The sequence below is a fragment of the Hypanus sabinus genome, chromosome 20 (genome assembly GCF_030144855.1).
Source record: "Hypanus sabinus isolate sHypSab1 chromosome 20, sHypSab1.hap1, whole genome shotgun sequence".
NCBI lineage: Eukaryota > Metazoa > Chordata > Chondrichthyes > Myliobatiformes > Dasyatidae > Hypanus > Hypanus sabinus.
In genome coordinates this window covers 20,868,944-20,896,493 of record NC_082725.1, presented here as the reverse complement: position 1 = coordinate 20,896,493, position 27,550 = coordinate 20,868,944, and the positions used below count along the sequence as shown (strand labels likewise).

Sequence of the window (27,550 nt, the reverse complement as noted above, 5' to 3'; positions counted from 1 at the left end):
TCAGAGGCATTTAGCAATGTGTAATGATTGCATGCATTATCAGCAACAAGTGAAAAATTGAATTCAATTTATTAGCTGTAAATCACCACAGCAAAGTGACTCGGCTGTTTGCTAAAAAGGTCATTGCTATTGAAGCATTGTTTTTGCTGAATTTCGGTTGTCATATTTCCATTCTAGGCTGTTGTAATGTAATATGCTCTGATAAAACTGGGACATTAACAAAGAATGAAATGACAGTGACTCACATTTATACATCAGATGGGCAACATGCTGAGGTAAAAATTATTTCATCATTTTTGCTTGAAGTTGTAATTGAAGTGATGAGCATAGTTTATTTTAAAATGCCAAGTGGTGCCATATACATTTGGTATTAGTCTTACTGACTTGTTCTTTCACGTCTTTAGGAGATAGTCATTTTTAGTTGCAATGTAAAACAAAAATTGATACGTTTTGAGACTGTTACTTTAATATTCAAGCACTAATGAGCAAGAGTCACTTAAAGTGAATGGTGCAGTTTTTGGAGTTGAATTCTAAACAGAGTCCTTCAAGACGGAGGATCTGTAACTTAAGCTAATTTACAGTGCCCTGTCTCTAACATTCATTGTTCTTGTTTCTCTTGCAGCATTTTATGAGATTTTTTAAAGCTTGCACTTTCTGATGTACAGTAATATCATAAGCCATTCAGCACATTCGATCTGCACTACTCTTTAATCATAGCTTATCTTTTATTTCAGTCCAATTCTCCTACCCTCCTACCCATTAACCCCTTAATCTGTTTGATTTTGTTTTATTTTCTTTAATCCATTTTCTTTTTAACCATGAGTTGAAGTTCACACCATTCTCAGTATTATTTTTTTATGTATATAATTTTTGTATTTGCATAGTTAGTCTTATTTTACACGGATTGTTTACCAGTCTTTGTGTGTAGTTTTTCACTGATTCTTTTGTATTTATTTGTTCTGCTGTGAATGTGCAAGAAAATGAATCCCAGGGTAGTCCATCCTGATGCAGGTTTTGGCTTGGAATGTCAACTGTTTACTCTGTTCCACAGATGTTGCCTGACCTGCTGAGCTCCAGCAATTTGGGTGTAGTACAGTGGACTCTGGTTAATTGAGCCATCAGTTAATTAGGGCATCTGCTTACTTGGGACAAAAACTAATTGAGAAAATAGCCAGGATTCCCCTCTTTTATTTGGGACAAGAAACTGTTGCTGAATAGTTTCTAACTGGTGTCAGTCATATATACTTGTTGTGGCACTACACTGTGCTTAGAGAAAACAATTTTTAAATAGTGTCAGTTGCATGTATTTGTGTATTGAGGTTTGGAGATTCCAGAAATGGCAGGGAGTGAAAATGAAACAATTTCACTACTTCAGTATGTTAGCAACTACGAAGAATTTGAAGGTATTGACAATCGTCTTGAATGTTAGAATGAAAGTGATGATTTGGAGGATGCAATTATTGAAAGTATTATATGTACGGTGCCAGTCCGTTATTCTAGTGATAACTATTAAGAACAAATACAATATTATTGTATGGTAGTAATATTAATGATATTTCATTCTGTCTAATTGGTGGCATTGTGGATAGCAAGGATGATTGGGTGGGAATCTAGCAGATGTTTCTAATTTGTTCTGAATTGAAATACTTAATTTGTTGCTCAGTTAAATAGTAGTTTGTCATTTTATACCTTTTAACTATTTCTGTGAAACAGGGTCTTGAGCAGTCTCTTAACTGGGCCAAAATGTACTCTGGTCCTAATGTGTATCAATTAACTGGAATCCACTATATATGGTGATATATATGTACTTGGAAAATAAATTTACTTTGGACATTGTTCTGTTTATCATGCAGATTACTGGTGTTGGCTACAATAGGAATGGAGAAGTAGTAATGGATGGTGAAATAATTCATGGCTTTTCCAAGTCACCGATAAGCAGAATTGTGGAGGTATGGTTGTTGATGCATCTGTAAAACAAATAACCTGCATAATTTGTATCATTAGACAGTTTTAAATTAATTTTCCATTTATTTTATTGTGAAAATACTTGCCACATGATTACATCTGCACCTTTTTATATTTATCTAGGCTGGCTGTGTATGTAATGATGCTGTTATTCGAAATGATGCATTAATGGGGCAACCTACTGAGGGAGCTTTGATTGCACTGGCAATGAAGGTGAATATGTGAGAAATCATCTGGCTCAATATTTGTAGACAAAGTTCATGCATTGTTACTGGATAATGATACATTTCCTTAACTTTTAACATGTTTCAATGAAGGTATGCCTAGAATGCTGTATTCTGGTTTGACATAAAATATTTAGGAAATATCGCTGAAATGATTAATCTTTTTGTCCCAGAAATTCCAGTGAAGGATTTTTGAACTCTTAAGTGCTGTTTCCGAGAAATAGGCAAGCTCAATTTATTTTTATGACCAGACTATGTGAACTTTGGAAATTGTATATTATCTTGATAAGAGGATAGTGGTTATGCTATTTGGGTTAGGAGGAGGCTGGTTCACTGAAAACATCAAAAATAGTTTGTCAAGTTTCAGTAGAACTTGATTTTTTAAAAGTTATAAAGCCCATACACAAATTTAATGAGATGAAACCTGACTGGTATAGAATTTTTAAAACCCATTAACCTATGATCCTAGTAGCTTTATTTTATGATGTTTCATTCTGACTAACAGCTGGTGTTGTGCAGTTGTGGATGGAGAGTTTACCAATGGAAAGTATCCCAACAAGTGCAACATGATGCATTTAAGGAAGTCAGATAGGTGTAGAACATGTATAGTCGATGCTCATTAACTCTTATTAACCAGGTATTATAGCTTCTATAGTTTCCTGAACATGAGAATACAAGTGTATAGGGCAGTGAAGAAAGTGCTTGCTTCCATGCTTGTCCCCAAAGACAAGGTAAAAATATAAAAGTGGGATGTTATATTACAACGCTATAAAACATTGGTTAGACTGCTCTTGGAGTATTGTGTGCCACTTAGTACACACTGTGATTGAGCTGGAAAGAGTACAGAGGGAATTCACACAGATGTTGCCTAGATTGAAGGACTCCAGTTATAAGGAGAGTACAGATAGACTGGATTTCTTTTCCCTCAAATGCAGGAAGCTAAGGGGTGACTTAAACGAGATTGAATTTGAAAGGGCATAAATAAATTGGATATTGAGAATCTTTTTGCTATGGTAAGAGTATCAAAACAACAGGGTATGGATTAATATAGGGGGAAGGAGTTTTAAAGGTAATTTGAGGGGAAATTTTATTTTCACAGTGGCTAATATCTGGAATTAGCACTGAAGAAGGAGGTGAAATCAGCTGTAATTGTGTTTAAGAGGCACTCATTAGCCAAGGCATAAAAAGATATGGACCTATTATGGGAAAATGGAATTAGAGTAGATTGGAAATAAAGATTGCTTTGGATGTTGTATGCTTTGATGATGAGTTTAGTTTGGCTATTCACTTGTGGGGTATGTGGAAATGACCAGGACACAATCTTGCTTTGTAATGAAACTGTGCACAATTATAGTGACTACTCAGACAGTTGCAAACAGAGATTTTAGTTTAATCCTCTGGCTTTGATAGATCAGCTATGTCAAATACAAACATTTATAGAAATGCGATGAAACACATTTAAGCGATTGCCAAAAGAAACAATTGATCTCTCTTTTATCTGACATTGTCAATCAAAAGGATGCTGGAAGTGTATTCACTTGTGATATACAGAAGAAACTTGGATAAATTCCTGAAGCAGAAATTTTTAACTGGACTCCTGGCAATTATAATTTCTGTTAAAGAGCCATTTTAAGCATGAACAGAATTGCTGCTTTCGCTGCTGAATTTCAAGATTTAATCCTTTATGACCTGACAAATAAGCATAACTTCTCAATGAAAATGCTTAAAAATATGGTTTATTTTTATGCCAAATATTTTAATTTATCTGTGAATTTGATTTAGTAGCTCTTTGGTACTCCTTGTCATTATGCTAATATTAATAACTTGTTCATTTAAAACTGTCTGTCCATTGTAATGCAAGTTCACTAGCATATATGGGAAAACATTGTTATACACCTTGAGAAAAGCTTCCAAGTGATTAATGTTCTGTTTCCCCTTTTACTCTCTACTCCCTCCCCAACCAAGATGGGACTAGATAGTCTCCAGCAGGATTATATAAGGCGAGCTGAATATCCATTTACCTCTGAGCAGAAGTGGATGGCTGTTAAGTGTGTGCACAGAACTCAGCAGGTTAGGTATATTCTGGTTTAATAATTTGAATGCCCTCTGGATTAAAGGATCAGCCTTCTGAACACGGAGACATTATTACTATGTCATAAACACGGGATTCTGCAGATATGTGTGTTGCTTGCTCTGTTTTATAGATCAACTTTCTGCATCGATCACATGATTTTAGGATGTATAATTTGTGTAGCTATCAATCTTGCTTTGTCCCCTCCACAAAAAAATTATTGCTCTTACACTTCAAAAATTTTAATAATCACATACAGTAGTATTTATTCTAATACTGTAGTTTGCAATTTGTTTCTGCAGATGTTCTAGGATTGTCACTTGCATAACTTCTTTCACAGCCTCTGAATGTCGCAAAGACCTTTCTCATTGACGCTGGCACCTTCTTAGACAGACCGTCGAGATCTAGAGTGACTGAGTTTCTCAACAGTTTTGTAGTTTCTGAGGAAACAACTACAGATGGGGCAGGAGGTGTCTGAGAGGGTTGATGGGTAGGTTGTGAGATGGCCAGCTTTTTCTGCTTTGAACAAGGGACTCCGAATGTCTCTAATGGACACCATTGATGTGCTGTTTATTTCATAATTTAGATGACAATGCCATATAATTCTCTATGAAAAGAATTCTGAAAGTATCATTGGATTGTGATGTGAGTTTTGAGCATATTTGAAAGAAAGGAATATATTTGATTTGGATCTTCACTTCAGACCAGGATTGTCTATTCTTCCCCAACTTGGGGAAGTTTGGAAGTAAATCAAATAATTTGCTTGTGTGATAATCCAGCAAGGTGTGCATTTTAAAAAAAAAAAATGAAATAATGGAGATCTACTTGGCTATTAGTGTCTGCTCATGTAGCTGAATGTCATTTATACCTGGGTCCATAGAAAACTATTTTGTCAATCAAGTAGATTTGGACAAAACTAAGACTGAATAATTTTCTTGGGCAGTAGATTTCGCTAAAGATTAGCTTTCTGTTCTTGGATTGGTCAAAACTTTCTTTTTGTTACTGGTCTTGAAGACAATTACAATTTAGATCAAATTTTAAAATCAAAATTGAGTAGCAAGGCTTGTTCAGTTTTTATGATTTCTCTTTCAGGTTAGTGCCTTTTGCAGTTAATGTAGAACCCTTGAAGTCTGAGTCAGTGTGATTTTTTTTTTAATTTGTTAGGGATGTAACTTTCATATCCCTGAGGACTGTTTCAAATTAGAGCTGTGGACTATGGAAGCAGGACTTTCGGCCCTCGCTGGCCAAACTGAACTAGACCCATTTGCCTAGATTCCTCTTTACCTTTAATATTCAAGTTCAAATGTTGTTTAGACATTGTAATTCTACCAACCTTTAGCACTTCCTCTATACCCAATCACCATCTCTATTTAAAATTTGCTCTTCAAATCCACTTTAATTATTTTCCCTCTCACCTTCAACCTATATTCTCTTGTATTAGATTCCCATTTTGGTTATAATTCCTCATCAGTCCAAATCCACTCCAGGGAAAATAGTCCCAGCCTTTCCAATCTCTCCTTGTTAACTCAGTCCTTTCAATCTTGCAAACATTTCTGCACCCCATCTGGCTGAATCCCATATTATGATGCGTAGAACTGCACACAGTATTCCAGGTGCAGTCTCACCAATCTCTTGTACAGCTGTAACATGACATTCCAACTCATGTATTCTGATGAACGTAAGTATATTAAATGCCTTCTTTACCACCTCATCTACCAGCTTTCCATATTCAACCACTCTCCAAGATGCCTTGGCATTCGCTGTGTATGTCTTGCTTTGGTTTACATCCCAGAATGCATCACTTCACACTAGTTTGAGTTAAATAACATCTGCTGTTCCTTTGCCTGCTGTCCAGTTGATCTAAATCCTGTTGAAACCTTTGATAACCTTCCTCACCACGAATTTTGCTGTTAGTCTGCAAACTTACAAATCCTGTCTTGTACATTCCCATCCAGATTGTTAATATAAATAACAAACAGTGGAGCCAACACCGATTCCTGTGGCACACTACTGATCATAAGTCTACAAACTGAAAAACAATTCTCCAACTCACCCTGAATCCAATACAGTCTCAACTTCCAGAACAGTAGGACTTTGTTAAAAGCCTTGCTAAATTCAAGGTAGACAATGTTTATTACCCTGCCCTTGTCCGTTCTCTTGGTCACCTTTTCTAAAATACTCAGTTACATTCATTCATATATATTTAATGTGGTAAATTGGATCAGCAAATTTGCTGCTGATACAAAGATTGGAGCTGTAGTAGACAATGAGGAAGGTTTTCAAAGCTTGCAGAGGGATTTGGACCAGCTGGAAAAATGGGCTGAAAAATGGCAGATGGAGTTTAATACAGACAAGTGTGAGGTATTGCACTTTGGAAGGAAAAACTAAGGTAGCACATACAAGGTAAATGGTAGGGCACTGAGGAGTGCAATAGAACAGTGATCTAGGAATACAGATACAAAATTCCCTAAAAGTGGTGTCGCGGGTAGATAAGGTAGTAAAAAGAGCTTTTGGTACATTGGCCTTTATAAATCAAAGTATTGAGTATAAGAGTTGGAATGTTATGGTGAGGTTGTAAAAGGCATTGGTGAGGCCGAATTTGGAGTATTGTGTGCAGTTTTGATCACTGAATTACAGGAAGGATATTAAAAAAGTTGAAAGAGTGCAGAGAAGGTTTACAAGGATATTGCCAGGACTTGAGAAACTGAGTTACAGAGAAAGGTTGAATAGGTTAGGTCTTTATTCCCTGGAGATTTGATAGAGGTATATAAAATTATGATGGGTATAGATAGAGTGAATGCAAGCAGGCTTTTTCCACTGAGGCTAGTGGAGAAAAAAAACCAGAGGACATGGGTTAAGGGGGAAAAGTTTAAAGGGAACATTGGGGGGGGCTTCTTCACACAGAGAGTGGTGGGAGTGTGGAATGAGCTGCCAGATGAAGTGGTAAATGCGGGCTCACTTTTAACATTTAAGAAAGATTTGGACAGGTAAGTGGATGAGAGCTGTATGGAGGGATATGGTCCAGGTGCAGGTCAGTGGGACTAGGCAGAAAAATGGTTTGGCACAGCCAAGAAGGGCCAGAAAGCCTGTTTCTGTGCAGTAATGTTCAATGGTTCTAATTGGCTTGATCTAATTTTTAACTTGTGCTGATGTCAAAGGTAGTCGATTCCCTTTGGGAATAATTAAAAGAAGTAACCAAGTTGGTAAAGCAGGTTGCTACAGTTATTTAATAAATGTCATAACAGTTCATTCACATTTCTTTCCCCATAGGATAAAGCAGAAATTTATTTTATGAAAGGAGCTTACGAACAAGTAATTCGATTTTGCTCTAGCTACAGTAGCCACTCGCAAATTCTGCCGCTCACCCAGCAACAAAAGGAGTTGTATCAGCAGGAAGAAACTTACATGGGTACTGCTGGACTCCGAGGTAATGCAAGGTTTTTGTTTCCCTGAAGGATGAAAGGAAGTAGTGTTCTGAATACTTACAGACACGAATATGTATGTCGATATGCAATCCCTTTTACATTCATTTATTACAGATTACAGACATTTTTTTTTCCACATTAAATTGCTTAAGTAGCTTTGCTACTTTGCTACTAATTTCCTCCAGGCAATAGGAATTAATTTAAATATAAGTAAGACTTAGGCTACATCCACACTACGCCGGATAAATCCGTAACCAAAGCTTTTTCTCTTCGTTTTTACACTCCATCCACACTAAAATGCCGTTTTCGTCCCCTGAAAAAAGAGTTTTTCAGAAACGCTTTCCAGGGTGGGTTATGTTTGAAAACGCTGCTCGGGCAGATCAGTGTGGACACCGTAACCAGAGACTTCTGAAAATGCTATCAGACGGCAGCGCGCTATTTCATTGTTTTCTTGAACGCATCCTAACAATTTCAGAACAGACATCAAAGAAACTGAAGCCAGAGGAGTTAGAAGTGTACTCACCAAATACTTTGACCCATAACTTACTGAATAAATAAGTATACTGTACTCACTTTGCCCTGTTTTCTGTCCTTGCTCGTATGAAGGTTGTTTACCTATTTATGCAAGTACTTCTCTGACAATAGATGTGTAACAGCCTAATGTAACATTGTATACAAACACAAGATAACACTGATGCAGACATGTTTTATACATTTAACAAGGTGCTTTATTAATGCAACAGAGTTAGTCAGTTTTTCAATGTTCGTCATCAGCCGGGTCAATCTGTCATTGAACTCCCTGTCGGTTGCCGCCGTACGCTTTTTTTTAAGTTTTAAGTTCTCCTGCGTGCGAGCGAACAGCTTTCTGTCGTTTTAAGTTTTTCTAGTCTGTGACTACACAAACATGCACTTTTACGGCGAGATTCGACGCCAGACATGTCACTTGTTTTCGGTAGATGTGTCCTGCGCATGCGCAGGAGGAGGAGATTCGCCGAAATCTCCGTTTTAGTGTGGATAGAGATATTTCCAAAAACGCAGTGTGGACGCCTATCGATTTTACTCGAAACTGGCATTTTCAAAATTATCCAGTCTAGTGTGGATGTAGCCTTACTGAGTAAACCAAGAGTACAAATTTTCTGACACGTACTCCATTTGCCTAAGGTCCGAAACCACCAATGTACCAAAATTAATTCTAATAGCAGGGAACTGCAGATCATCTCCTAGCATTTCTCATTATTTTTGTCACCAGCAAAACTTTGCATAAAAAATTGTGCTAATAGTCATGCTCTGTGTGTTGAAATGCATGGTTAACAAAGTCCAGTGTGGAAATCAAAATTTACACTTTTAATTTGTGCCTCATTTTAAAGGGATAAATTGAACCAAAATCTTTATAGTGACCACACTATCTATCCAAAATACTTCTACAATTAAATTGCTGAACTTGTTAGATATGGAGCTTCTCAGCATTCACATAATTTTTATGATACAAGAAACTAATAGTTTTCCAAAACTATTGATGGCATTGTCTTGATCTGATGGTTTGCCTCTTAAACTACATACTAAATGACAAATTTAGTTGAATGTCCTTTTTTCATCTTCTAACTTTTGATTTTTTTTTATCAAAAGTTCCAGTGTAAAGGACAATAACTTCCATTTACCGGTCTGTTATAAAATAGGTAGCTATACTAATTATTGAGCTCATTGTTCTGTCAAATTTGATAATTAGCCCTTTCTTTTTTTAAAAAAAAGCATAATAAGCTACTGCATTTTTTTTAAACAATACTAAGCATTTCCTTGAACTGTTTTCCTGAGCTAACATTCTGCTTGCTCTCCAACAGTTCATAAACCTTGTCTTAAAGATTTCAAACATTGGAGATCAGTAGTCATATGTCTTCTAATGTTACCCAAATCAAGTATTCCAATACCACTTCGGACATCATTGCCTCTGAGTTTTCACTCTCCTTGTTGACAGTTTTTTTCCCCAAAGCCATCATTTTCAACTCTACCACCAACTGTGTACTTTTACACTAATTCTATCCTCAACCAGCCACTCTCTGAGGTTGAAACATACTATTTGCCATGTTGGCAAACATTATGATTCCTCAGAGCTAACTTTTTATGATAATTTGCTATCCTGGATTAGTCTTGACTTGACGGGAGAGCTTGTAAAAATGAGGGCTCTATGATGATACAAGGACAACATTTTCATGATGTGTAAAATGATGCTGGCTTCAGAGGACAGTAACTTTCTTAACTTCACCTTCTATCATCAGCCGAAGTATTAGAAACCTGCCCCTAGCTCACCACAAGTCACACTCCTGTGGCTCTGCCTGACAACATAGAAGTACTGTAAAAGAGTAGAATGTTATGAAAAGTTGATCAGTGGTTTCTTCTTGCAATGCATCTGCACTCTTTGCCTCCTTTTTGTTTTATCACAATTATCTATGTTGATACAATTTTTGTCAAGGATCAGTATGCATCAATTTGGTATTTCTTATCTTTTTTTGTTCATATTCTAAATAATAACTCAATGGTTTGAGGAATGTTTCAGATAGATTCTTAATCTGTGCTAAATTAGCCAATATTAGCCATAGCATTTAAAAGAGCAAGTTAGTCTTGATATTGGCATTAAATTAAGACAAAATCAGTCAGTTTTCTTTGACCCCGGTTGCTAAATGTGACAAAAAGGCTCCAGCAACTACCGGTGATGTTTTGTAGACAGTTCATAAAACTACTAGATACTTTAGTAGATATATGTTGTCTTTTGAACTGCGATTGCTGCAGTCTGCAACCTGTAATTTCCCTTTTAAGGATGTTCTTTTGAACTGAATAAACAACCTGGGTGCTTTTGTGAAACCTGGGGGATTCTGCGAACTAGACTCTTGAGAATACAGGTACAAACAGGATGGCCATCATTTGGTATAGACATTGCGTCAAGGCCTGCTGGTGGAAGATGAACCCATGGCTGGTTCCATTTCTCTGCACTGATTGAAGCATCAAGCAAAATTAAAATCGTTGAGGATGAGAGTGGAAAATGATCAGGTGTTTAGGGGGTCTGCCCCCCCCCCCCACCCCCCGCTGCTACTGTCAGACGGGATGTCCAGGAGTCTCGGGTCCCATGCAGCCACGTTCAAGAGCAGTTGTTATCCTGCAGCCATCGGGCTCCTGTACTGGCTTCACTCACCTCAGCGCTGACGGCTCCCTGGCTGTGAACTAACTTTAGAGGATTCTGCAGTTCGTATTTGTTCGCTTTGTTTTATTGTTTGCACAACTTGTTCTTTTGTTTGCACGTTGCGGTTAACAGTCCTTGTTGTGTGGGTTTTTTTTAATGAGCTCTAATGTGTTTCTTTGTTTTGTGGCTGACTACAAGAAAACGAATCTCAAGGTTATATATGTACCGGTGACCCCTGTTTCCATCCAAGGGGTCAGTGTGGACATGGTGGAGGATTACAAATACCTGGGGATACGAATTGACAATAAACTGGACTGGTCAAAGAACACTGAAGCTGTCTACAAGAAGGGTCAGACCCGTCTCTATTTCCTGAGGAGACTGAGGTCCTTCAGCATCTGCCGGACGATGCTGAGGATGTTCTACGAGGCTGTGGTGGCCAGTGCTATCATGTTTGCTGTTGTGTGCTGGGGCAGCAGGCTGAGGGTAGCAGACACCAACAGAATCAACAAACCCATTCGTAAGGCCAGTGATGTTGTGGGGATGGAACTGGACTCTCTGACGGTGGTATCTGAAAAGAGGATGCTGTCCAAGTTGCATGCCATCTTGAACAATGACTCCCATCCACTCCATAATGTACTGGTTAGGCACAGGAGTACATTCAGCCAGAAACTCATTCCACTGAGATGTAACACTGAGCATCATAGGAAGTCATTCCTGCCTGTGGCCATCAAACTTTACAGCTCCTCCCTCGGAGTGTCAGACACCCTGAGCCAATAGGCTGGTCCTGGACTTATTTCCACTTGGCATGATTAACTTATTATTATTTAATTATTTATGGTTTTATATTGCTATATTTCTACACTATTCTTGGTTGGCGCGGCTGTAACGAAACCCAATTTCCCTCGGCATCAATAAAGTATGTCTGTCTGTCTGTTATGCATACTTTAATAAATTTACTTTGAGCTATCTATTGACTCATTTATTGGTTTTGACTATTGACCCTGAAGTTACTTAGCCTGCTTATGCACTTGCCTAAGGCAAAGTAGCAAAAAATGATCAGATGCCCATGAAACAGAATTTTAGTTAGAAGACAGTAATTTGAAAGTCTTGAAAAAAAGACAATGTGGTAAAGGCTGGTAAACTGTTGGAGAATGGAATTGTTAAAAGAGCATATTGGAACAAATGTTTCAGTAGCACTTTTAATAATTACATGAACTCATATTATTGTTTAAGGGCTAGTGTAGCATTTAAAAATTTGAAATCAACTGTGTGCAAATGAGGTAGATGTAAATGATTTTTTATTCCAAGTATATTTGTGAGAGAATTGTGTTCATGGGAAGTGTGTAGAATTTTTTTCTTGAAACTTTGTATCATGTAAATGCAGATAACAAAATGATGTGTGATATTTTTCCCATCCAGTACTTGCTTTAGCCTCTGGACCGGAACTCGGACAACTCACGTTTCTGGGGCTGGTGGGAATGATTGATCCACCAAAATCTGGTGTAAAGGAAGCTGTCGCTACACTGATTAATGCAGGAGTTGTAATCAAAATGGTTACTGGAGATTCACAAGAGACAGCAGTTGCCATAGGTAAATACTGGCTCAGTATTAATATAAAAAAATTACACTTAACTCAGTGATACGTATTCCTTGTTTGAGAGATTTGCTGCTCAGTGACCTGATCTGAAGAGCCAAAGTTCATGTAAACATGTGGTGAGAAATAAATGAAATTGATGTTTTTGATTGCCTGACAGAAGATTAAAAATTATGTTAAAGGAAAAACAAAATGAACTACTCTGTAAATACTGCAAAGTTGTCTTTTATATGGTTTCCTGAAAAGGAACACCCTTTGAGTCCTTTGCATCTAAAAATAAAAGCACTAGCCTCAACATTTAAAGTAGTAGTTTGATGCAGAGATCACAAAGAAATGAATGAATTCCTCTGAATTGTTTTGCCAAAGAATTGCAGTAATGGAAATTCTGTCTTGTGGCCATCATCTTTATGGTATTTTTGAGACACTTCAGTCGGGAATTTGAAAATTTAAAAAATCAGTTTGACACAAGACTCACAATAAATGTTGATTTGATCAAAAACTTCTGCTTACGTTCTATGATGATGAGAACTAAAATAGGAGGACTACTCCAATATCCTTTCTTGAACTGTGATACTTGAAAAAGAAATTGAAATAAACTAGATAATGTGATACGTTTGTTCAAAGATACAGAGATTCTACAATCTGTTTTCTAACTTCAACTTGTTTCTCCTAATTTTGGAGGAGTATATGTATTGGGCCTGCTGCTGCTTGTTAAACATTGTAATGAAGACCAGACTTCAGTTCTATAACTCCCTCATTCTTACTGGTGCCTTTTTCTTGAGCACAGGAATTGTATCTGTCAACAGTATAACTCTGATAATTTGCTATTTTGTTCAGAAATCCTGATAATACAGCATTAGTCTCACCTGTTTCAATTTCCCCCACTCCCAGTAATCTTAGCAAGGCCACGTTTTTCTGTTTTCCCTCTATACTCTCATTGGCATTGCAGGTGCAGGAATGGTTGTGGTAGTAGGGTTGGTCCTTTTCTTTGCACTCACTTTAAATTCACCTGGTATTCTATGTAACATCTACAAAGAAAAGTGAACAATAATCTGGAAAATCTGCCGTCTTGAGGGTACCAAATTGTTAAGAGTTTTCTTCTACTTGGTAATCTGTTAGAAGACAAATTTAGCACAGAATGTGATCCCAAAAATTCCATTATTTCAATGCTTTTCTTTTCTTACTATAATTGTTGTCTGTGCATTATAAAGACTGAAAGCTATACATTCTTGGTGAAAGATATTTTATAATGATTATTTTCACTCTATTTTAGCTAAATAATAGCAAAGTCATAGAACCACTTAGTAAGTTAAGAGAGTTAAGAGATGAAAACAATTAAGCCCTATACAAATGAAAATAATTAATGTTAAATCCTCTGCAATCATGAAATCTTCAAAGACAACCCAATTTAGGAAAATTTCTGCAAGCTCTTGCATCACCGGATCAGGTTCATACACCTCTCAGCAATGTTTTGAGAAAACACCTCTTGGGTATTTGTACGTACTGTGTGGGAAAACATCATGATCCTGTCCACATAATGTTGATATATTAAGTTGCTGGTACTTGTTGATATAAAACCATTTCAGTTTAGTTTGAATTGCTAAAATTTACAGTATTGTTATGTTCCTGCTTGTACTTCCAATGGCTTGGAAACGGTGGGTGAAGTTAGTGGTGGGACTGGAGAAGTTCATGTAGGAGGGTGTAAAAGTAAAGAAAAGGTATAATGTTTAATAAAACAAGCAATTAGTTAAGATACTAATTCATACAGTTGTTTAAAAACACCTGACAATTTTATGCACACCTGGGCCACGTATAAATCTAAAGATGGTTTTCAAAGAAGGTCAACATTCAAAAACTTAAGAATATCAAAAAGCTCTTGGTTTGTTGAATAATAGGTGAAAAGAAAATGTTATTGAATTTAGCTGTCTTTATTTAATCTTGTGATTAAAATATAAAATTATGTGGAATAATTATGGCATAGATGAATGTACTTTTATTTGTGCAGTGCTTAAACTGTTCAATGCTGGAAATGTTACGAACTCTCTTTTAATAAGATATTTTATTTATATGCAGCCACCCGCTTGGGTTTATATTCCAAGGGATCCCAAACACTCTCAGGAGAAGAACTAGATTCATTGGATGTTCAGCAGCTCTCGCAAATAGTACCAAAGGTACATCACATAGTGTGGTTTGAGAATTGAGATGCACTGAGGATTCAATGGCACATTTATTGTGGAATTAAAGGTTCACAATACAACCAGATCTATATATTGCTGTAGTCTAAATGGTGTTGGTTGTTCAGATTCATGATAACTCACTTCAGAATCTTTACAGATTACTGTAGAATCCGTCCCCAGGCTGGATCCATGAATTTCAAACGGTAGTGTTTAGGTTGTTTGCAGTATACAAATAAGCAGTTATATTTAGAAAGTAAAAAAGTGGTGAAATTTTGAGTAGGTTTCTTAATGTCTGTGAAGAACGAAAAAGTGAACGTTTCAGATCAACAGGCTTTCATCAAAATGAAACACAGCACTCACAGCTCTGTATGACATATTGGGTTAATGCATCTCTACCGAATCATTTCATAACTAGAAGTATTTAATTCATTTTCCTCAAATAAAAGATCCAGGGAGCAACCATTAACAGACCATTATAATGTACAACTTAAGGCTTTGAACTCTGTTATACAGTACTTTTCTCTGAGGTGCAGCATGTAAAGAACTTTTATGCAACATCGCAAAATTTGACTGAGATCTGAAGTTACTTGATGTTTGAACTTTGGCAAGTAATGCAAAAACACCTTAGGAGTAACTAACTGCTACTTGTGCTTTGACAGAATACCAGAGGAACTAATAGAATGTTGTCTTTTTAAATAGTAAAGCACAATTTGATGGTCCAACTTGTCATTACTAATGTAGTCATCTAGGAATAAAAATCCATAATTCCTTGAAAGTAGATAGGGTCATAAAGCTTTTGGCACTTTAGTCTTCATAAGTCACTGTATTGAGTACAGGGGTTGAGATGTTATGTTGAAATTTTATAAGACATTGTTGAGGCCGAATTTGGAGTATTTTGTCCAGTTTTGGTCACCTACTTACAGGAAAAATATAAATAAGGTTGAAAGAGCACAGTGAAAATTTACAAAGATGTTGCTCGGATTTGGGGACCCAAATTATAGGGAAAGGTTGAATAGGTTAGGACTTTATTCCCTGGAACGTAGAAGATTGAGAGGAGATTTGGTAAAGGTGTACAAAACACTGAGGGGTATAGATAGGGTAAATGCAAGTAAGCTTTTCCACTGAAGTTGGGAGAGATTACATCTAGATGTTATGGGTTAAGGATGAAAGGTAAAACATTTAAGGGAAACTTGAAGGGGAAAAACTTCACCCAGAGGGGTGGTAAGGGTGGAGAACAAGCTGCTAGCACAAGTGGTGGATGCGGGTCAATTTCAACATTTGAGAGAAATTTGGATAGGTACATGGATGAGAGGGGTTTGGAAGGCTATGGTCCCAAGTGCAGGTCAGTGGGTCTAGGCACATTAATGCTTTGCACCTACTAGATAGGCTGAAGGGCCTGTGTTGTAATGTTTTATGACTTGGTGTTCTATGACACTAATGTGGCCTTTGTTAGTCACCATGAAGTTCTGCTTATACATTGAGTCACTTTGTAGAAAGTTCAGTTACAGAAGTTATACTTGGTAGCACTCACTTGACCTGGATGGACCCAAGTTGGGGGAGGGGTAGCATGAAAATGCAAGCATAGGAGATTGATAAAGCAGGAACACAAAGGCTACCAGTGGGAGAAAATCTGGTAAATAAGGTATATGATAATGGGAACCATTAGGGGAGAGTTGATGCAACCAGAACCAGATGGGGGAGAGCAAGTTGGTGAGTGAATAGGTAGTTCATACCACCCACTCCTATAGTGAGTGGGTAGCTGGCAGATTGAACCATGAAGAGGAGGGGGAATAAAAATTGGGTACCTGGAGATGGGATGGGGTACAAAAATAGAGAAACTAGAGGAGAATTGGATGGGACATGGGAAACCATATTGGAGGTAAGGGTAACTAGAAATTGAATAATTTATTGTTCATATAATTAAGTTGTAGATTGCCTGGTGGCAAATGAAGTAATGTTCTTTTAGCTTGCATTGGGCCTCACCTTGGCAATGGGAATCACTGAGAATGGACAAGTTGGTTGGCAATGAGAATTAGCATGCAGATAGGAGCCTCTGCAATCTGCTGTGCACCAATCACCACAGACTCCTTTCTCTCCTTGCCACTCATACCTGGTACAGGATTTTGACTCAAAACTGTCGACAGTTCTTAGCAAACTCACTGCCCCACACACACCACAACCTCCTCTCCACACCAAGAGATGTTGTTCAACCTACTGAGTTTATTCTGCAAATTGCTGTTTGAGATTCCAGCATCTGCACTCGGTATCTCTACATATATATTCAAATGTATCCATTGGAGTTCCAGGGGGTGAAATTCATTGAGTGGAAAATTTTAGCTTACTATTGATTTTATGGAAAGTAGTTTGGTATAGATTTTTTTATTTTGTAGCAAGAATATAGAAAAAAAAATCACTTTTAGTATGTTGGGAAGTGACAATCTTCCTTGCTTATGTGATCTTGGATGTGCCAGAGTTCATTTTAAATTTTTCATTGTTACAGGTTTGATTTTTTTTTTCCACAGGTAGCAATATTTTACAGATCCAGCCCCAAGCACAAGCTTAAGATTATAAAGGTAACTATCATGAACAGAAAATGGTAGTTGTGAAAGTAGCTACTTTCTTCCCCTTTGGGATCAAGGCTTTCTCTTTGTTGTCTGTTGTTGGTTTATAAAGGAAGCTCAAACATTCTGAATTGAGTTTGCTTCATTAAGTGTCTTGTATTGTTCATTTAACCAAGCAGTTACTATTCTCAATAGCATTCCAGTATATGGAATGGGCATATGCTAGAATTCTTAGACCTTTTTTAAAAAAAGAGAATTGCAAACTCTTCATTGTTTGTTCAGTTCATGTGCTGTTTGAGATCCCTTTTCTGCTTTGCACGTTTTTTGTAATTTGAATTTTTCACTTAAATTGAAGTTGGAGGATAATTGTGAACAAGTCAATAGTATTTGAAGTTATGACACAGTATTCATTGTTTTGATATCTGAGCATTAATTATTTCAGATTGAGACCTTTGAGTCTTCATATTATGCACTGTATAAAATCACCCCGTAGTCTTGAGACTCCACAGAATAAAATCTGAACCTGCACAATCTCTTTAATTTAGCCCCTTTAGTCCTGGCAATATCCTTAAAATCTTTCTTTTATTCTTTCCAGATTAATGCTACCTTTCTTACAGCAGGCTAACCAAAACTGAACTTAATATTCCAAGTGTGGCCTCACCAACATCTTGTACAACTGCAACAGAACATCCCAAACTAAAAGCTCAGTGCCCCCCCATTAACAGTATTGTCTTTTATGCTATGATTAACTTTTAAATATCACAATCTACATATACATATCTTACAAAAAGCGGTTCATTGGCATCCAAATAAATGAAAGATGTACATTTTTTTAACACTTTATGTCCTTGGGTTATCCCAAAGCATTTAACAGCTAATGAAATATTTTTGAAGGGTAGTTGCTGTAGTAAGGGCAATGCTTTCTTCATGGGGGAAAATGTCACTTTTATTTCCTTTTTTTTTCAAATTCCAGTCTCTTCAGAACAATGGTGCTGTGGTGGCAATGACAGGGGATGGAGTGAATGATGCTGTTGCTTTGAAAGCTTCTGATATTGGTGTTGCTATGGGGCAGACAGGGACCGATGTCTGCAAGGAAGCAGCTGACATGATCCTTGTAGATGACGATTTTAAGACAATAATGTGAGTTGTGCATGCTATCTTTCTGTGTAATCTAAATGCAGTTCTGTGCTGCATGAGTTAATTCGTGTTCTATCAGTTAAACTGCTAAGTATTCTTGTTAGAATTAATGACCTTGATAAATAAATATACAAAAATTAATTCAAATTGTATTCACTTCATTATTAAGTGAATACAGTAAAGCTCCAATAATCCTGCATCTTTCAGAATTATAAATTTCTGGATTATTTAAATAACCCAATTTGCTTTAAGTTTTTTTTTAAAGGTATTAAACAGTATAGCACAGTACAAGCACTTCAGCCCACAATGTTGTGCTGGCTTTTTAACCTACTCCACAATCTATCTAACAAAATACTCGGCGGGGGTACTGAAACGGACGAAATCCTGGACGCCGCCATTCAGCTGTTTATTTATGTAACAGATTTTCCCCCAAGCCGCCATTGGACTACCAACCTACTGCCCTCTGCTGTGCCTATTGTCTTGTTTATTATTTATTGTAATGCCTGCACTGTTCTGTGTAGTTTATGCAGTCCTGCATTGGTCTGTAGTCTGATGTAGTTTTCGTCTTGGTTTACGTAGTTCAATGTAGTTTTTGTATTGTTCATGTAGCACCATGGTCCTAAAAAATGTCTTGTTTTTACTGTGTACTGTACCAGCAGTTATGGTCGAAATGACAATAAAAAGTGACTTGACTTGACTAATGTTTCCCTCCCACAAAGGCAGATAGATTAAAGAAAAATAAAAGACTATCTAAGATTCTTTTAAATGTTCCCAATGTATCTGCCTATACCTCAGCCCCTGGCAGCCCTTTCCACAATGGTATAATAAGTTTTCCAGAGTGCCAGGTGAGTTTAAAAGGAGTGAGGGAAACAGAACCAAGTGAGTCTGATTGGAAACCATTGCAGTTAGAATCCATGGATTTTTGGTTTGTTTTGCTGGCTGTGCAGAAGTATACAAATGTCTATACATGATTGGACTGTTTTGTCAGCATGCTTACAACTCTAACAAATGAACAAAAAAATTAACAGAGGGAATTACTGGCCCCTCCCTCACCCCTTCCCTTTTCCCTTCATATTCTATCCTGCCTCTACATTTTTAGTCCTGATTCAAGGTCCAGACCCAAGAACATCCTTTCGTTCCACAGATGCTTCGTGACCTCTTGAGTTCCACCAGGAATTTTGTTTTCTGCAAGAATATATTGCCACGTTACTTATGCATTTTCCCCCTTTGTCCACCAGAGTGTGCACTGTAGATTGATATACAAGTTAGAACCCCATTTTAACACAACTTTAGTGAGTGCATAATGTAAGAATTGAGGATTGAATTGATGAAATAACTGCTTCAGAAAAATGCAGATTTTAAACTTCTGTTTGAACTAAGCATTTTTGATTAACTGGCAAGTTTTGGTATGTACAGTAAATGTCAGTTAAAGCTACATATTTAGATATTTCTAATCTAAAACTTTCTCTTCCAGGTCAGCAATTGAAGAGGGTAAAGGGATTTACAACAATATCAAAAACTTTGTTAGATTCCAACTTAGCACGTAAGTCTAAATAGTCATTAAGTGTTATAATTTGTCAGTTGCAAGAAGCCAGCAAACTTTTTCTTGAATGTTTGTACCCTGTGTACAGTGCCAGTAAGTTTATGAACGCCTTAGAATTTTCTCTTTCTGCATAAATATGATTTTAAAATGTGATCAAATCTTCACGCAAGTCCTAAAACTAGATAAAGAGAATCCGGTTAAATAACACAAAAACGTTATACTTGTTCATTTATTTATTGAGAAAAATGATCCAGTATTACATGTATTTGTTGGGAAAAGTATGTGAACCTCTAGGATTATCAGTTCATTTAAAGGTGAAGTTAGAGTCAAGGGGATGACGATCAAGTGTGAGTGTAGGAGTCCCTTCCCCATTTAAAGAACATAAACCTGGGTCTTCACTATCAAAGTCTGATTTTTACCACACAAGTTTTTGAAAGTGTGCCATGCCTCGATCAAAGGAGATTGCTGAGGACCTGAGGAAAAGAAGCTGTTGATGCTCACCAGGCTGGAAAAGGATTCAAAATCCATTTCTAAAGAGTTTAGTCTCCACCAATCCACAGTTAGGCAGATGGTGTACAAATGGAGGAAATTCAGCACTGTTGTTATTTTCCCCCAAGAGTGGTTGACCAACAAAAATCACCCCAAGTGCAAGGCGTGTAATATTCCAGGAGGTCACAAAGAACCCCAGGGTAACATCTAAGGAGCTACTGGCCTCTCTTGCATTGGCTAATGTCAATGTTCATGAGCCTACCACCAGGCAAACACTGAACAATGGTGCGCTAGGCAGGATTACAAGTAGAAACGTTGCTGCTTTTCTAAAGTTAACTAAAGACCATATGGATAAGCCAGAAGGCTATTGGAAGAATGTTCTGTGGTCGGATGAGTCCAAAATAGAACTTTCTGGCGTAAATGAGAAGTGTTATGTTTGGCTAAAAGCATACACTGCATTCTAGCATAAGAATTTCATCCCATCTGTGAAAGATGGTGGTGGCAGTGCCATGGTTTGTGCCTCCTTTGTTGCCCCGGGACTAGGACTGCTGACCATCATTGATGGAACTATGAATTCTAAATTGTACCAGCAAATTCTACAGGAAAATTTCAGGGTGTCCATCCGTGAACTGAAGCTCAAGAGAAAGTGGGTCATGCAGCAAGACAACAACTCTAAACACTCAAGTCAGTCTACTGAAGAATGCTTAAAGCAGAAGAAATTTCACAGTTTGGAATGGCTGAATCAAAGTCCTGACAATCCTATAGAAATGCTGTGGAAGGGCTTGAAGCAACCGGTTCATGCAAGGAAACCCACCAACATTCCAGAGTTGAAGCAGTTTTGTAAGGAAGAACAACCTAAAATTTCTCCAAGCCGATATGCAGGACTTGATCAACAGTTACCAGAAAAGTTTGTTGTATGAGGGGGTCACACCAGTTACTGAAAGCTAAAGTTCACACACTTTTTCCAACAGTTACGTGTAATATTGGATCATTTCTCCCAAAAATAAATGAAAAGATATAATATTTTCTGTTATTTATTTAATTAGGTTCTCTTTATCTAGTTTTAGGACATGAAAATCTGATCACATTTTAGGTTATATTAATGCAGAAATAGAGAAAATTCTACAGGGTTCACAAACCTTTTAGCACCACATTGTAGTATGTGGTGAGCAGCAAGAAGGACAATTACTGAACAACTACACATGGAAATTGTGTTACTCAAAGAAAGCTTAATATTCACTAAAAATACATCTTTTCATATCTGCTGTATCCAATTATTGATGTTTGAATTCATTATGACCTGCCTGATAACTTGTATGATCCATCGATCATGCTGATCGTGTATATCTAAGGAGAGACCGGTGAGCAGCAAGAAGCAAAGGAAGCCTGGTGAGGTACAGTTAGGTGATGGATAACTAGTTAGCATCAATGTGGAAAAGCAGAGTTGTGCTCAAATGGTTCTGTGAGCTGACTGAGCTCAGAATAAGCAGATAAGGAGGTTCTGGGAATGGGTTTAAAGGCAGTCTGACAAATCATTAAAACTTGAACAGACACCTGATTCTCAAAGAACTGGTAGTTAAAATAATTATGGGGCGGTGCTGGTGCTAATTTGAGGTTTAAAATAAAAACAAGTACAAATATATGGAAAGGTTGAATTTTGGCCATGCAAATTGCAGTAAGGAACCAAGCTATGTCTGGGAGATATGCAGAAATGTATAAAATGGTGCCTCACAGGATAACTGACAGTATAATTCTAGAGACAGAACCTTGTATAAAAAGACTCTGAGTTGGAATTCTCCACATCAAACCCTGCCCAGATTTATCTGAGGCAATTACTATTAGAATCCAAGTAGTACACCTTGAACTTGTTTGAAACCACATAATGAGTCTTTGATTGTTTGAAACTAATTGTGATTAATAAACAAATACAGTTATTGGTCAAAGTCAATTAGTGTATTTATCAAGTGCTGCACTGAATTTGCAACATGTATATAAATAATTCCTTTTTTAATTGGCAGTATGTTCTGTCATTTGAAATTGCTTTCAATATGATAAGTTTGTTGGGATTTTTATCCAATGCACGTATTTATTTTCCAGGAGTATAGCTGCTTTGACATTAATTTCTCTTGCCACATTGATGAACTTTCCCAATCCACTGAATGCCATGCAGATTTTATGGATTAACATCATTATGGATGGACCTCCAGCACAGAGGTAAACCATTTGGATTATTGATGAAATGGCACTCTACTGGTTTCATTTGTTCCACACAATGAATGTCCCATGACATTGTGCATGGCGAGTTGCAGGGAGTGCTATTTATGACATGAGCCAACAACAATTTCTCCAGCTCCATTCAGATTACCTGAAACTATGCTATACATATCTCTTCTTTTACATTCTCCTCCATAATTTGTGTTAATTTATTTTAAATTATTTTTGTTAGGTATCTAGTTAATCACAAGTTTTGTGTGCATACTGCTTTTTCTAATCTGTAATCTGCCCTAATGTTCTTTATTTCTATCAACATTGATACCTGTATCCACTCACACACACGGACCTCCAACCTGCTTTCCTTGGCCCCAGTTTCACTGTCCACAGATGGACCTGACCCACTTAATGTTTCCAGAATTTTTGCTTTAACCACAATAGAACAAAAAAATTTGCTGTTTTCATGTTTAATACTTATTTTTGCAAAAACAAGAAGGATATTTTAATTGATTTGGTGTTTTTTAAAGTAATATCAAGATGTTGTAATGTTGAGAATGTTTAAGAAAAAAAAATCCAGATGTCCTCATCAGTTCTCTGCTCTCCACTTAAACAGTTTGTGCTCATGTGGCCACTTTTAGGTTAAAAACAGATAGATATTGTACCAGAAACACAAGAAATTCTGCACATGGTGTAAATCCTGCGTTCCTCTAACATTCTGTGGATACTGTACCAGTATACTCTAAATTCTTCAGACTTCAACTTGTAAACTTGTTACAATCAAATTCTTAATTATGTTTATTTTGATCTCTGTGGGTAGCCTGGGAGTAGAACCTGTCGATAAAGACGTCATCAGGCAGCCACCCAGAAATGTAAAAGACAGCATTCTGACCAGAAGCCTGATTTTTAAAATTCTGGTTTCGTCACTAATTATTGTCTCCGGGACGTTGTTTGTTTTCTGGCGAGAGGTAAGAACCTGCTTAACAATTTTGATGATATTTTCCCCTCTAAATTAAATGATCTTCTTTACATCAACTACAGAATACATAAAAATAGTTCATTGGCACTCTTTGCTTAAACTAATTTTCAATTACAATTTTAAAAAAATCAATATTTGAAAATGTGATCAATCCACTGTGTGATTACTTTTAAGGTTTTGAATTAAGTATCGAATGATGTGCTCATACTGAGTTCTGAATTTATTATCTATATTTCTCAGTTACAGGATAATGTAATAACTCCCCGAGACACAACAATGACCTTTACCTGCTTTGTTTTCTTTGACATGTTCAATGCATGGAGTTCCAGGTCGCAGGTAGAGTATGAAAATCTTGGAATTTGTATTGAAGTCAAGGTGTATTTATGTGCTTCAGATTCTTAGGCACCAAAGAAATATTATTCTTTGTATTGTTTAACTGCCCTCAATCTTAAAGTAATTAATCTTAAAATTTTTATTTATTTTTTTGGATATGGGCATTGTTGGCCAGCACTTATTGCTCTTGTAGGTGGTGAGGGTTCTGTAACGAGGCTGGCAGTATGCAGTTCTACATTTTAGGTCCAAGAAATATAGAAGAAATGGTGCTTATTTTAAAATCTAACTTGCAAGAGTCTTGGCAGGGAACCGCAAGGTGGAAGTGTTCCATGTACTCTAGCAAATGTATGACCCACCACTAGGATCATGAACTTGGCAATGGTAATACCATTGACTGCCAAGGCAGGTTGGTTTGATTTTCAGTGCCTGTTACTCCTGTGGCGTGAATAGTATGCACCAAATTCAGTTTTATGAAATATAGGGCAAAGTTCTCTATAGGACAGATCTCTCCCCTTAGTAAATCTGTCCAGGTCTATGTTACCCAAATGACAGAAATATTCCCCAGCATGTGTTAAGAGGTAAAGTTATCAACAAAGACGATAATACCAAACAATACTGCATGGTTAATTCAAAAGGTGCCTTGTGTTCATGCCTGAGTGTTTTTTTTTTCTTATTTCTTCATCCCCAGACAAAATCTGTTTTTGAGATTGGGTTATGCAGTAATCGAACTTTCTGTTATGCTGTTCTTGGGTCCATCATGGGACAGCTGCTGGTAATTTACTTCCCTCCACTGCAGAAGGTTTTCCAGACTGAAAGCCTCAGTATACTAGGTGAGACCTTCGCTTCTGATTTCAAAATACCTCTTTACAGCAGGGAGTTTGTTATTTTTAATGTGCTGACAGTTAAACATTTTGAGTATTTGGTAGACTTGTTAGGATTTATTATCATCTAAATTCATTTAATTTGATATTATAAATCTTACTCCATTAACAGCTGAAGTGTAATTTGCATATTATAATATGACTAGTAAGATTAAATACTGTTAGTGCCACCAGATGTATGCATAAGAGTTTGTTCATTTCAAAAAGTGATAAGGGCTGTTAAAGTTGCAACCATCTCTGAACTCTCACCATCTTCAATTCTCCCTATTCTATGAATTACTTTAAATCTACTTCTTTGTAAGTAGTTGTATTTATCTGTATCATTTAGATTCCTTAAACTTTATTGACTTCAATCTCTCCTTAGGCCTTTCTATTCTAAAATGATCAATTCTGGCAAAATCTCTGTAGATCTCATCAGCACCCTCTCTTGTGCCGTCTCATCCAGTTCGCAGTATGTTTACCAGAACTGAGTGTGGTACACTGTCACAATTAAGTAACCAACTAACCAATATGCTTATCTCCTTGTTTGTGCTCTTCCCTTCTATATTTGTAAGACTTATTTTTTTAATTGTTTGGATTCTCTTTTGAAACCGTTAATTGAATTTGCTTATAGAACCAAAACAGGATGTGTTTCACAAATAATATCAACATGCTGCTTTTTAAGATAGATTTTCTGAAACCATCTTAAACTTGTGTCTGCTAGTTACAGAACCTGTTACTCATTACAGATGTCTCATTTATTTTATGAAAATTATTAAGAACCGCTCCATGTAATCATGGTCTTCAATCCCTGGTACAGTGAGAGAAGGCTAAGGCTAGGTTTCAAGTTCACACTTTTAAACCATCCTTTTGAAAGTGCGACTGTCAACTGTCAAGTGTTATGATTTCCAGCTAGTCTTGATGGATTCCTGTTTGTTATATTTTGTCTCAAGTGATTTTTAGTCATAGAGCAATACAATATGGAAACTGGCCCTTCGGTACAATGTCCATGCTAACCAAAGTACCCATCTAAGCTATTCACATTTGCCTCTTTTTGACATATATCCCTTTTCCTATTCACATACCTGCGCTATTATCTTTTTTGTAGTTCTTTTGTCGTTTTTCCACTAATTATTTGTGCATTTTTTTTTTGGTGAAACACTTTGTAAGAATGTAGAATGTTACAGAGCATTGAAAAAGACCCTTTGGCCCAACTTGTTCATTTTGACCAAGGTGCTTACCTGAGTGAGTCCTTTTTGCCAGCATTTGGCCCATATTTCTCTTAACCTTTCTAATCCAAGCTTTCCTACCACTCCCTCCAGCAACTCATTCCACACACTCACCGTGTGTGGGACAGAAACATCCACTTCGAGGTTCCTTTTATACTTTTCCGCTCTCATCTTAAACCTATGCTCTCTAGTTTTAGACTCCACTACCTTGGGAAAAAGACTGACCATTCACCTTATTCATAACTCTATTGTGACATAATTTCACAATGCTACTACTGTTCTCTTTTTAGATCTCCTTTTCCTGGTGGGACTTACTTCCTCAGTTTGCATAGTGTCTGAAATTATCAAGACTGTGGAGCGACGAAAAGAGAAAAATCCAAAACGAAGTAAATCCTTTTTAGATGTATGACGCATATTGTATCATAGAATTTAACAAGCTGTTTATGAGATACCTATACATGGGATTGTGAAGATTGACATTTAGTAGCACTCATAGCTTAAAAGGACTGAGAAAATATGTTCAAATTAAGGACTATGAAGTATCTCTCAATTTTCATCTGTTGGGATAGCACAGTGCAAACAAGATGCAAAAATTTTTCCCTGCAGTGTGATTTGCTGCTTAAAACGTACATAACATTTTGCTTTCTGTATAAGAAAGACTCACTCAAGGATGTGGTGTAAAATTTGAAGTACACTGGATAGAATGAAAACCTTTTTCCTAATTCAATCATATTATTTATCAATAAATAGTATCTTATTTTATATATGGTGATGTGGATTTCAGTGGCATAAATTAGGTGTTTATATGCATTTGGCATTCCATTTATTCTGAAACTTAAGCCACAAAAAGTGAAATGTCTGCAGCCATTTTATTTTCCTAATATAAAATAATGTTGACAACTAGCTGATGTGCTTTCGTCTTTGTGTTTTATAAATGTTGGAGGTTTTGACCACTATGGAAACCATGATCTGAAACGTAGAGGCTGTATCACAAGTGTATATATGTATTTTAACAGACAAAATGCAAATGTGTACAGTTCAGTGTTGAATGAAGTTAGCTTATGCTCGAGCATCTATGATCAGAAATGATAGTCTGTAAAATAATACTGGCCTGCATTTTTGTTTTTATTTATGTATCCTATTTTTAGTAATTGAATGCATTGATTGTGTGCACTGTAATGATATTCTAAGACATGGCAATTGCAATGATGCTGGGAAATGTAGGTAGTAAATTTTTCTTCGTGTATTTGGGGTGAAGGATGCCATTTTTAAGGCTACATCTGTGATGGAAATGTACAGTATTGGAAAAATACAGTTTGTAATTAAATGATCTTTGTAAGACTTGTTTTCCTGGCATATTTTAAAACCATCCAGCAGCAAAAGCCTGACGTCAACAGATGTAGAAACACGGTTAACATTAAATCACAGTAGTTTCTCCTCTGCGTGTTTGCTAAATTGAGTTAGCACTACACATTAACAAGAACATAATTAATGAGGCTAGGCAGCGTATATTGTATGCATGGTCTTTAGTAAAGCTTTTGATGAGGTCCCATGTGGAAGGCTGATCAGTGGGATTCAAAATG

General features: G+C 36.8%; 1 protein-coding gene across 3 annotated transcripts in view; it reads left to right on the top strand.

Moving 5' to 3' along the window:
• atp2c1 (ATPase secretory pathway Ca2+ transporting 1) overlaps window positions 1-27,308 on the top strand; it is a 93,998-nt gene extending 66,690 nt beyond the window's left edge. For all 3 annotated transcript variants that reach the window (XM_059945203.1, XM_059945202.1, XM_059945204.1), the window contains 15 exons: window positions 178-275; window positions 1,854-1,949; window positions 2,089-2,178; window positions 4,155-4,259; window positions 7,531-7,687; window positions 12,277-12,447; window positions 14,525-14,622; window positions 17,151-17,201; window positions 18,163-18,329; window positions 19,801-19,869; window positions 22,456-22,572; window positions 23,387-23,534; window positions 23,786-23,881; window positions 24,567-24,708; window positions 26,258-27,308. In XM_059945203.1, the coding sequence (XP_059801186.1) occupies window positions 178-275; window positions 1,854-1,949; window positions 2,089-2,178; window positions 4,155-4,259; window positions 7,531-7,687; window positions 12,277-12,447; window positions 14,525-14,622; window positions 17,151-17,201; window positions 18,163-18,329; window positions 19,801-19,869; window positions 22,456-22,572; window positions 23,387-23,534; window positions 23,786-23,881; window positions 24,567-24,708; window positions 26,258-26,376 (1,724 nt within the window). In that variant the 3' untranslated portion in view covers window positions 26,377-27,308. The remainder of the gene's footprint in view (window positions 1-177; window positions 276-1,853; window positions 1,950-2,088; window positions 2,179-4,154; window positions 4,260-7,530; window positions 7,688-12,276; window positions 12,448-14,524; window positions 14,623-17,150; window positions 17,202-18,162; window positions 18,330-19,800; window positions 19,870-22,455; window positions 22,573-23,386; window positions 23,535-23,785; window positions 23,882-24,566; window positions 24,709-26,257) is intronic.
• The last annotated feature ends 242 nt before the right edge of the window (window positions 27,309-27,550 follow it).